The sequence below is a fragment of the Meles meles genome, chromosome 2, assembly GCF_922984935.1.
Source record: "Meles meles chromosome 2, mMelMel3.1 paternal haplotype, whole genome shotgun sequence".
In the NCBI taxonomy this organism is placed as follows: Eukaryota; Metazoa; Chordata; class Mammalia; order Carnivora; family Mustelidae; genus Meles; species Meles meles.
The window spans coordinates 152,923,304-152,935,582 of NC_060067.1; the positions used below are offsets into that span (position 1 = coordinate 152,923,304).

At 38.5% G+C, this 12,279-nt stretch overlaps 1 protein-coding gene across 3 annotated transcripts in view; it reads left to right on the forward strand.

Moving 5' to 3' along the window:
• ELP3 (elongator acetyltransferase complex subunit 3) overlaps positions 1-12,279 on the forward strand; it is a 103,360-nt gene that overhangs the window by 43,529 nt on the left and 47,552 nt on the right. For all 3 annotated transcript variants that reach the window (XR_006817499.1, XM_045998561.1, XM_045998559.1), the window contains exons 8-10: positions 958-1,119; positions 3,781-3,907; positions 12,075-12,268. Coding sequence is in view for 2 of the 3 variants with exons in the window: in XM_045998561.1 (XP_045854517.1) it covers positions 958-1,119; positions 3,781-3,907; positions 12,075-12,268 (483 nt within the window). In the remaining variant the exon portion in view is untranslated. The remainder of the gene's footprint in view (positions 1-957; positions 1,120-3,780; positions 3,908-12,074; positions 12,269-12,279) is intronic.

Sequence of the window (12,279 nt, forward strand, 5' to 3'; positions counted from 1 at the left end):
TGAATTGTCTAAACAGTGCTATAAAGTGAAGTGAAGAAAAAGAATTTAGAAGTCAGATGGACCTAATTTCAAATCCTGACTTGGATATTATGAGCTCTTGGATATTATGTCCTTAGACAAGGTACTTCATCTCTTTGGACCTCAGTTTCTTCTGTGAAATGGAGATAAGAAGACATGTTTCATTGAGCTGATGGAGCATTCCATATGTACAGAGTATCTAGCATAGCGCTTGGAGCAATGGCCTCCGAAAATGTTAGGTTCTCTGCTCACATCAGCAGCCCTCTCAGTAGGTCCCTTTTACTTCCCTGGATTCTCAGCCAGCAGTAAAGCCATTAACTCAAGCAGCTTGAATCTAAAGTATTACTACTTTGATACCTAGTGTTAGTGAAAGAGAAAAATGATGCCTGATTTTGTAAATTATTGCTAAGATTAATAGGCTTGGCAGAATGACTTGTGTGTGTATATAGAAGACATTTTATCTAAATTATTCGTATGATCATTAGACATACTTCCCCTCCCCTTCTTTTTTTTTCTTTAATTTAACATGGCATAAAATACGGAGTAGGAAATAAATAAGGTAGATACTTTTCACTTATATGAAAAATGGTTGCTAGAGTTTCCACAGTTGCATTTGCTGTTTCAAGGAGATTATGGTTAGTAGCGTCCTGTAGGAGGATAAGAATGATAATAATGATGGTAACAGTACTGTGTGCTAGTTCGGTCACGTCAGTCCTATGAGGTATGGCTCCTATTAGCCTCATTCTGCAAATAATGAAACCGAAGCACAGAGAGGTTAATAACATTCCTGTGTGCATAGTTAAGAAGTAGCAGAGCCAGGATTTGAACTAGGTCACACTCTTAACCACTGTCTTACAGGACTAAGCGAACACAGTCATTCAATGGGAGCAAATGTCCTAAAGCTGTGTAAGGTTGCTTACTTTTAGATTTGCTCTGCAGGTATTCTGAGAGAAGCCTCACAAAGTGTATTGGGATTACAATTGAGACCAGACCGGATTATTGCATGAAGCGGCATTTAAGTGACATGTTGACCTATGGCTGCACAAGGCTGGAGATTGGGGTGCAGAGTGTCTACGAAGATGTGGCCAGAGATACCAACAGGTAAAATGAGGGCAAATGATTTCACACAAGCCTCCTTCTAACTCCCCCTGATTATATCTATATTTATACTCATCCTCTTCTCCTTCCTACCAATCTCAGAGAAAGAGGTATAGGTATTCCTTCTTCTCAGAGTCATCCTTCTGTCTCTGCTCTTTATTTCCATCCCCTTTCCATTTTGCTCATCTTTACTGGCTCTTTTCCAGTGGCCTGTAAATGTGCTCTTTTCTCTTCCTGTTCTTGTCAGAAACAGCCTTTTCCATATGGAAAGGGGAAGGCAGGGCTTCAAGATCAGTCATCTAAAGCAGAAGAGAAGACCAGGAGCATGGAAACAAAGAGAAGGGTTTGAACAAGAAGGAAATCAGGGTGCTACTTAAAACATCGGTTTTTGTGAAGTGGATCCCAATGAATAGGGTAGTGAGAGAAGGATTGGTGAGCAATGGGTGTAAACTTTGAGAAATTTAGGAAGTTAAGTAAGGGTTAACAGAGCCATATAAAGTTCTTGAAGAACTCTAGAAATAGATCACTGAGTTGAAGAGAAACGTACACATGACAGATTAGCTGTATAAGGAACTTTATGATTAATTGGTAAATTAGAGAAAAACAAAAGATTTCAGGAGTCTATTAGGCAGCAGAGATCATTGATTGAGGATGTAAAGTTAGGCTTCAGGGAGTTGGTATGTGATCAGTTGGACTTTAAAGGCTACTTTACCAGGAGAGGCAGATGTGATTGGGGGTTGTGGTAGGAGAAGGAAGGCAACTAGGAAGTAAAAGGCATACACTGGTCAGCATCTTAGAAACGACCAGAAGAATGCCAGGCTAAGGAGAGAGGAATCTTTCCTTTAGGTACTAGAGATCTGTTGGATAGTTTAGATCACAGGGAAGAATTACACAGATATCAGGCTTAAGAAAGATTAACGTGAATAAAATGTACCCTTGTAGGGGGAGTCTTAAACCAGAAACACTGGTTGGCCTGCTGCAGTGATCAAGTGTTGTACCTGTGGAGATGGGAAGAGTCTCTTGAAGGTCAGGGAAGCTTTCTGAGAAGAATGGCATCAGACCTGAGACTTACAGGAAGAGTAGGACTCAGATGGGGAAGAGGAAGATTATTTCAGGCAGAAAGAAACATACAAGCAAACGCCTGACGATGAGAGCACATGGCAAATTTAGGGGCTTTGGAGCAGGTTAGCTTGGTTAAGAGTGTAGAGCATGAAGTAGGATAGTGGTGAGAGGTGAGGCTGAAAAGGATAGCCATGGTGGCCAAATGGTGAGGAACCATAGAAGTCGGTCCAGGGAGTTTCAGCTTTAGTCTGAGGACAGGCTGTAAGCTAAGTTGTGATAGGAGCATATCTGCATTTTAGATCCCTTTGGAAGGATCACAGTTTGCAGGTGGAGAAGGAAGATCAGTTAAGAGGCTGTTGCACTCATTTAAATAAGAAATGATGTCTTAAAAAGAAGCAAATGACAGTGTTTGGTGACTGGATGGACATGGGGGTAGGAGAGAATGGGAAGTAGAGGAGTCATGGAGGGAAGGTGAGTTTCGTTTTTGGATGTACTCAATTCTAGATTTGAGAACAACTTGTAGAACAACAAGTTGAGGGTTTGCTTTAGAGCAGAGCTGTCTAGAACATTGTACAGTGATTGAAGTTTTCTACATCTCCATTGTCCAATATGATAGTGCAAATGAGGAACTGAATTTTTCATTTTAATTAATTGAAGTATAAACTGAGTAACTACACATGCCTAGGGACCGTGGTATTGTACAGTAGAACTTTCGAGTACTGGATATTTGGATGGAATATCAGGAGAGAGGTCTCACCTAGTCATATAAATCGGGAAGTGGTTAGCAAAAAGAGATTGGAAATGGATTAATGGAAATAGATGGTAATATCCAGAGTGGGATGGAGTCCATGTTTCTAGGATTTTTTGTGTGTGGTTTTTTGTTTGTTTGTTTGTGGTTGTGGTGGTGAATGGGAATGTCCTGGAGGTGAAAGGATTGGCATAGGGCTTTGGTTTATAGTAGCCCCAAACTGTTATTAGGGTTTGCATCCTATTAGATGTGGTGCTAGAATGTTAAAATGATTTATCCAGCTGGCCCCAGATGATTCTGCCTTGTCAGTAAATCATTCCCTCTTCTCACTTTTTTAAAGACATTGGAGACCACCAGAATGAAATCTATTTTGTATGTAGGTGACATTCTTCATCTCTCTCTCTCTCCAAATAATTTCAGAAGATTTTTAAAGGAAAGAGCATAATAAGAGGCTGCTTCTACATAGTTTTGAGCTCATTATTTTTGTTTTTATCTTAAACATTTATATTAGTATGCTTACTTCAGCTGATGATGCTAAACCAAATAATTTTTTTTATAGTCCAAATAACTGTCATGTGCATTAACTCTGGTTAACCCAGTCATTTACTGTCACAGCCTTGAGTTAGGTACCTGGGGAATTTCTGAGAAATATCTCAGAAGTGAACTGATTTATTTCCAGGCCTTTTCACAGCCAGAGATATAAAAATGATTTTCTGAGATTCTTATTCCCCAACCATATTATTCTTCATTATAACACTACCATTACCTGTCTCAGAGATTCTTTTCCTTCTATTCCTTGTGTTAACCATCTTGCCCATTTATTTGTATAACAGGAGTGAATTTTCTTTCCTCAGGGGCCACACTGTGAAGGCAGTATGTGAGTCATTTCACCTGGCCAAGGATTCTGGTTTCAAAGTTGTGGCTCATATGATGCCTGATCTGCCAAATGTGGGACTAGAGAGAGACATTGAACAATTTACAGTAAGTGTTACCTTAAATAAGGTTAATTTCAAGTGCCTCTGCATGTTGCTCTATCTACCCTCTCTGTTCTGATTATTTACTGTTAATTTCCCCCTCATTATTTAAGCAATATGTCCTCATTATAGAATAGTAGAAACACTATAGTGAAAGAAAAGTCATTCACAGCCCCAACACCAAATAAAACCCTAACATTATGTTTCCTTCTAGGATTTTTTTTTATGCTTAGGCTTTTTGGAGGGGTGAGGTGGTTTATACATATACACAGAGGCACACATGCTTACGTATATGATAAGTAATTTTAATGGCTTTTTCACTTAATGTTATGCAAGCATTTATCTGTTATATAGCCTGGTCTCTGTTAAAATGTTAACGTATTTAAATGTGTACTTACTTTCCATGGAATAAATATTCCATACTTTGCTTAATTCCTTCCAAATTTTTTTTAAATTGAAGGTATTGCCAGTTTTTAATATTGTAAATGGCACTGCAGGTGAACAGTTTTATGCCTATAACTTTTTATAGTTTTAGGATTATTTCTTTAGGATAAATTCCCTGGGGTAGAATTGTCAGGTAAAGGTATAAACCCTTCAAGAATCCCACCATATTACTTAGTTGCTTTTCAGAGGTTATAACAATTTACAGTCATTTTAGCAGCGTTATCTTTTTCCCCAGATAATTCTCTACTATTTATGCATTTGCACAGATACAGTGTTTCTCTCTTTGCTGATTTGGTGGGTTAAAGTGCCCTTTCAGTTTGTATTTTGTAATTATGATAATATATTTTTCAGGTTTGCACGTAATAATAATTCTTTCATCTTTTTGGAATTGTAGTTTTTGTTCTCTGACCAATTACTCTGTTGGATATAAACATTTTTGATGTTAATTTAGATGAACTTTCTAGGTAAGGACATTCTGGATTCATTTGGATTTTTTGTTTTTTAAAGATTTTATTCATCAGAGAGAGCGAGCACATGCATGAGCGGGGGGAGGGGCAGGGGAGAAGCAGCAGCAGACTCCCTGCTGAGCCGGGAGGCTGATGTGGGGCTTGACCCCAGGACTCTAAAATCATGGCCTAAGCCAAGGGCAGATGTTTAACCAACTTAGGCACATAGGTGTCCCTCATTGATTTTTTTTTTTTTTTTAATAGTGGTTACAAATATTTTGCCCACTCTATCTTGGGCTTTTCATTTTTGTATCTGTTGTCAGATCCATCCTTTATGATTTCTTTAGATGCTTTTGAACTTAGAGCTGCTTTTCTCTTCCAGGATTTCATTAAATAGTGAAAGAAAATACTTGGGTTTTTTTCTAGGTTTTCTGTTCTTTAAATTTGAATAGTTAACTCTGGGTTGGTGGGTTTGGTTTTGTTATTTGTTTTTTTGTTTTTAGGGTTTGTTTTTTTTTTTAAGATTTTATTTACTTATTTGACAGACAGATCACTAGTAGGCAGAGATAGAGGGGGAAGCAGGCTCCCTGCTCAGCAGAGAGCCCGATGCGGGGCTTCGATCCCAGAACCCTGGGATCATGACCTGAGCCGAAGGCAGAGGCTTTAACCCACTGAGCCACCCAGGCACACCTGTTTTGGGGGTGTTTTTTGTTACTCTATCACATGTTTGCTTGATCTGTGTTCCTGTTGTCTTGGGAAATGAGATTGATCAGAACTCTTTTTTTTTTTTTCTCCTTCAAATTCTTAGCTAGAGAAAGTACTTTGGGATATTCTTTTAGAGAAGAGAGTGAAAGTATTTATCAAATTATTTCATTCACAGAAATATTTAATTTTTCTATTTAGAAAAATGGAATTCACCTGGCCTCATTTGGGACATATTTAATAATTCATTCTTTCCTTGCCAAAAGTTTATCTTTACAATTTTTAAGCCAGTGAATTACAACTGAAGGCATGTTTATAATATAGTACTAATTCATAAATGTCCCTATTACTAATTCCCCAGTGTTAGCTGTGTAGATTTTGAGTCTAATGGCCTCTCCTCAGTAGTTAATAGCCAGGTACCTAGACTCCAAGCCTAAAAGGCCCCTGAAACACTTTTCTTTAGCACAGCTCCTAGGTGGACCAGATATATAATCAGAATTCATTACTTTAGGTATCCTTAGAAGAAAATACAGTACATTTCAAATAATACCAAATAGCTGTCTTACTATTCATTTTCCTTAGTATCCTCAGAATAAAGAATAGTTCAGTAATAATATGGCAAAGACAATTCTTCATGTAAACAGATCTTGTTTGTAATCTTTTCAGAAGAACTCAAAAGGACTGTATGACTCTTCTGACTGCATCGCAACAAATAAATGAGTGACAAAATAGAGCTAACATTTCTCTCTAGAGCAAAATTAAATTGCCCTAAAATAAAGAATTTCTACAAATCAGTAAGAAAAAAGCAGATAGCCCAATAGGAGAATGGGGAAAAATACTTGAACAAACACTCACAAATAGGATATTCAAATAGCCAATAAACGTACTTAAAAGTTCTCAAAATCATTAATCTTCAAAGAAATGAAATTTAAAACTATGATGCATTCCTACTACATACTCACCAGAAAAGCTAAGAATAGCTAAAATGAAAAAAGACAAAACCAAGTGTTGGTAAGAGGATGGAGCAACTGGAATTCTTCATTTCTTGCTAGTACATTGGTACATCATGTTTGACATTATCTACTAAGGGTGAATATATATGCATACCCCAAGACCCATCCTAGATGTATACTCAACAGAAATGCCTACACATATTTACCAAAAGTCACAGTCACAAGTTATTGTTGGTAATATCAGAGCAGTAACAAGGGTCCATTAACAATAGAATGTATAAATAAATTGTGATGTAGTCAGTGAAATACTATGAAAAATAATAAATTAATTACAACCTCATGAAACAATATGGCTGATTTTTTTCAACATAAAATTGAGCAAAGGAAACCAGATCCAACAGACTGCCTAATACACAATTCTGTTGTGAAGTCCAAAAACTTTGGGTGGAATTATAACTGGAAACATGCATGAGGTGGGCTTCTAAGGTTTTGATATTCTTTTTCTTAATTTGAGTGTCTGGGTGCTGGTTATGAGATATGTAAAAATCTTTCAAGATACATACTTCGAGTTTGTGTACTTTTTTCTATCTAAGATACACTCCAGTAAAAGTTTACACAAAAACTTTTAAAACTAGTTTTTGTTTTAGGAAATCTTGTTGGGCCTATTTGGAATTCACAAGCTTTCCTGAATTAGTAGGACTAGCAGAAGAAGAGGGAACAGACTCCCCACTGAGCAGGGAACCCCATGCACGGCCTAATCCCAGGACACTGAGATCATGACCTGAGCCAAAGGCAGACACTGACCTGACAGGGCCACCCAGGCACCCCTGTTTTATACTTCAAAAACTTTTTTCCCTACTTTATTTTACTGTTCCACCATTAGCAACCCAAAGGTATTTTTTCCTTAATTAATGTGTTTTGTTCCTCAAGGAGGGTTGCTAAATCAGGAGTCTGCTGGTATAATTACAGGAGTATAGCAAATGTTATCTTTATAGAGGACATGATAGCCTTGCCTGGCATAGATCCATAAATCTACTACCCAGCCTACTGAGATATCACAGCTGTATCTTGGGTTGTATGCCTATAGCGTGCTAGTTATAAATTGGCTTAGATCTCATGCTTTGTTGTTTAGGTCAGCTCTGGGTCACTACTCTTAGTATCTGTTTATGAATCTGTTCACGACAAATTCACACTCTTATCTAGTGGTAGGTGCAGAGCTTGTAGCTGTGCGTGATAAATAGCATTTGCTTATATTTTCCAGGAACTCAGAAATGAAGTTTTCTTTCTTCTTATAAAGCTGGAAGTCCTTTTGTGGTGGAAATTCAGGAATTTATCCTAAAAGCATTAACTTTGCCCTTTCCGTCTGTCCTCAGATAGAACTTATTTCTCAAAGTAACCTTTAGCTGTTTTGGTGTTTTATTCCTTTAATAATTAGACTGCTCTTGAGTATCCAATCTAAGATTGCTGAAAATGCTTGAAGAATATCTGTTTCTCTTCAGAATCTGTCAGTTAGCAGAAGTCTTTCAAAGTCCATTAACATCTGACACAAGTTCTTTTTTTTCTCCCACTGAGCTAATCTGATTGATTTACTACGTGGCAGGGATGGCTAGGGATGGCTAGTGTATTTGTCACTGTAGCATTCTGTCAGGGAAAGACCACCTGATGTAGTCTCTGCAGTTGAAGAGGCCGGCCTGATGAGATTAAGTAAGCAGTCAAGTCAGTGGTGAGTCTTGTGGATGTCTTATCTTCCAACTCCAAACTGGCAGTTCTCTGTGCCTGGTTCACAACTATCCTCTTGGAGGTCTTCTCTTCACCAATCTCCTGGATTGGATTCTTTGTTTTCTGGATTCCAAGTTAACCCTTTTCATTTGTTTATTCCTTGACTTTACTAAAAGACATTTTCTACCAGGTTCCTTAGGAAAAATTCCTCATAGAAAGTAACCCTTTGGTGTGCTCAAAAAATGGCTCTATGCAACCTTCACACTTACAGACTTGTGTAAAGACATTTTTTAAAGGCATTGCACCATTGCCTTGTAGCTTTTAGCATTGTTGTTAAGGAACATGATGTGTTTTTATTCCTAATCCTATATTCTTTATCCTTTAATCTTGTGATCTATGTAACCTGGGTGTTTTGTTTTGTTAACTCTGTTTAAGAAATTGTCTTTATCCCATGTATTGTGAAATTTCACAGTGCTGTATCTTGGCAAGAGTTTTTTTTAACTAATTGTGCTAGATTTTTGAAGAATCTGTCATCTGGGAAATATCTTTGTACCACTGGCTAACTTTCCCCTTTCATTTTCTGTGTTCTCTTTTTTAAATTCCTCTTAGGCAAATGTTGGATCTCCCATATTTATCAAATGTTTTCATATATTTTTTACCTATTTGTCCTTTTTTTCCTGCTTTCTTCTATTCTTATATTTATCTTTCAGTTTTTCAGTTAAATGTTTTTCTTTTTATTATAGCTTTGATTTTCAGGAGTTCTTTCTTACCTTCTGGTTGTTTGATTTTTCCCCACCATCCTATTCTTGTTTAATGGATGTAATAGATCTTCTCTCTCTGAGGGAATTATAGGGTTTTGGTGGGTATTTTTGTTTGTTTGTTTTGTTTTATTTTCCTTTATGCAATGCATCTTTCCTCCACATTCCTTTTTTTTTTTTCTTTTTGTTTTGTTTTGCCCTTTATTTTCTAGGCTTCCTTCAAATTTCTGGTGATCCTTAGCCAGATGGTCATACTTTAAAAGTAGGGCACCAGGGGGGCCTGGGTAGCTTAGTCAGTTAAACATCCAACTCTTAATTTCGCCCCAGGGTTGTGAGATTGAGCCCCATGTCAGGCTCTTTGCTGGGCGTGGTTAAGCCTGCTTAAGATTCTCTCTCTCCCTCTCCCTCTGCTCCATCACCCCCCTTTCTCCCTCTCTTAGAAAAAATAAATAAAATTAAAATTTTAAAAGTAAGGGACTGAAAGAACAGATTGCAAGCTCTGGGTGGCTAGATACTGGTATACCTCATTGAAAGATATGCATGTAGTAAGCTTTCCTTTTCTTTTTTTAAGGTTTTATTTTGTTTATATTTTTTACAATTTTTATTTTTGAGTAATCTACACCAACATGGGGCTCGAACTCACAACTCAAAATCAAGTGTCACATGTTCCACTGACCGAGCCAGCCAGGCATGCCCCAGATCTCCTTTTCTTTTCTTTTTTTTAAAGATTTTATTTATTTATTTGACAGACAGAGATCACAAGTAGGCAGAGAGGCAGGCAGAGAGAGAGGAGGAAACAGGCTTCCCGCAGAGCAGAGAGCCCAACGCGGCGGGGCTCGATCCCGGGACCCTGGGATCATGACCTGAGCCGAAGGCAGAGGCCAACCCAGGGGCCCCGAGATGTCCTTTTCTTTAGGGGATTCTCAAATATCAGTATCTTGAACTCTTATTTAGGGCCATTTGCTTAATCCAGAGATGAACTCTCCAACTTCCTGCTTGGAAGTGGCTGGTATGAGTAGGTCACAAAATTGACTGCTGGCATCCTGGAAGCAAGGCAGGGAATTCACCAGTATGCTGGCTTTCACTTAATCTCTCTGTTTTCAGCCTTTATCCTCACCTAGGCCTTCCTTTGTACCTGGAATCACAGCATTCAGGAGTTTCTCCAGGAACAAATGGGCAGGGCAGAACAAATGCCTTGTAGACAGGGCAAAGGAATAAGGGATAAATCCTTCAATGTTCAGACTTTGATCCCATGATTTCTTCCGTCCTGCCTGGTTAATGGTACATTTGACTCAGGAGCCTTTCTGGGACTCTAGTGTGACTGAGCTGCACCTTCATTGGTATTCACTTTTGCAGATAACTTTGCTTACAGCTCTATTTACCTGCAAAGTCATTTGCCAATCTTCCAAAGATTTATTACTATCACTGGTCCTGTACTCTAACCCCCAACCCGCATCTCCTCTGATGTTCTTTTTGTTCTTCTGGGTTTATACTTTTTTTTTTTTTAAATATTTTATTTATTTATGTGACAGACAGAGATCACAAGTAGGCAGAGAAGCAGGCAGAGAGAGAGAGAGGAGGAAGCAGGCTCCCTGCGGAGCAGAGAGCCCGATGCAGGGCTCGATCCCAGGACCCTGGGATCATGACCTGAGCCGACGGCAGAGGCTTTAACCCACTGAGCCACCCAGGCGCCCCATCTTCTGGGTTTATACTTTTATAAAAGTTCATCTCTTATATTACTATGATTTTGGAGGGAAAGGAAGGAAACACATGTTTCAATTCTTGTTTAACCAGAAGTCCAGAACCAATTTCACCTATCATCATTCTTATTAGCCCATCTGTCTTCTAAATTTATCATAGAAGCACTTGAACTACTTTTCTGAAATCCTGTATTCCAACATGGGTTCAAACTAGGTACAGAATGACTTGCATATATGTTCTTTTGGGTGGCTATAGACTACTTATAAAGGCTTAATAAATCATTAATATATAAATGGTACACAGAAAATTACATGCAGTTACAGAAGAATATCCCTAAAACCAAATGATGCACAAAGAATACAGCATTTAAGAATATGACAAAAATTAGTGAGAGAGATTGAAAAATTAGTGAGAGAGAGTTACAGTTCTTTGAAAAGCAAGTGAAGCAATGGAAAGCTCTTCAAGAATAAGGTAGCATGAGATAAAAAGCATTGTTAAAGTCACAAGATACAGTACAGCTAGCTCTATCGATACTAATGCCGGGGTGGAGTGAGAGGAAACTGAGTCCACCTTCATTCCTCTGTTACACAGTGTGCTAAATTAAAAGCAAATGAGCAGTGCAAAGTCATGGAAAGGATAATGCCTGGTGTCTCCTTGCTTTATCCCAAATAAAGCCAGCTGGGATGATACAATACAGGAAATGACTGTGTCAAAGTAGATAAATTAGATGTATTTCTCAGTGTCTAGATAACAAATAGTGTGTATCCCAGGTTAGGAATGGTGCCAGTTGGCCTGAAGACAAAATAGGCCTATCCAGGGACTGGCATACTCTTCCTGCTAAGGGCTGTATAGTAAACATTTTAGGTTTTGTAGGCAAGTGATGATCTCTGTCACGACTTTTTTAGAAGTTTAAACAATTAAGTATATTCTATATGAAAGGAGGATACAGTCTAGAGGCAGGCATCGAATAAATTATCAGTGTGATATTAAGAAAGCAGTAATATAGAATTCATATGAATTTTTTTTTAAGTGAGGCAACTTGTATTTGAAGGTCAGGAAGGCCTCTCTGAAGAATTGGCATTCATGCTGAGACCTAGAGATTAGCTAGATGAAGTAAAATTGATGTACTCTCCAGACAGAGGAAATTGCCTTTGCAAAAGGCAGAAAGGCAAGGTGGTGAGGGTGGCACGAGATGAGATTGCAGCAATAGACCGGCTGGATTAACAAGGGCTTTGTAAACCAGTGCACACACATTTTGTTCCAGGGAGATTGTAAAACAGTGAGTTGCTGTTTTGTCTGTATCCCCTCCCTTGAAGGAAAGGAAAGCAGTCTAAGGACTTGGTAGGTATGTATGTGTAAGAAGCTGGCCCAGGACTGAAACTTGACTGTGGAAAACTTCATCAGTCTCTGCATAACTGCTGGAGTGGTCATTTTCTGTTCTCCATTCATAGGAATTTTTCGAGAACCCTGCTTTTCGTCCTGATGGTTTGAAACTCTACCCTACCCTGGTGATTCGTGGAACTGGGCTTTATGAGCTCTGGAAATCAGGAAGATACAAGAGTTATTCTCCTAGCGACCTGATTGAATTAGTGGCTCGGATCCTTGCCCTTGTGCCTCCATGGACTCGAGTGTACCGAGTACAGAGGTAGTGTGTTA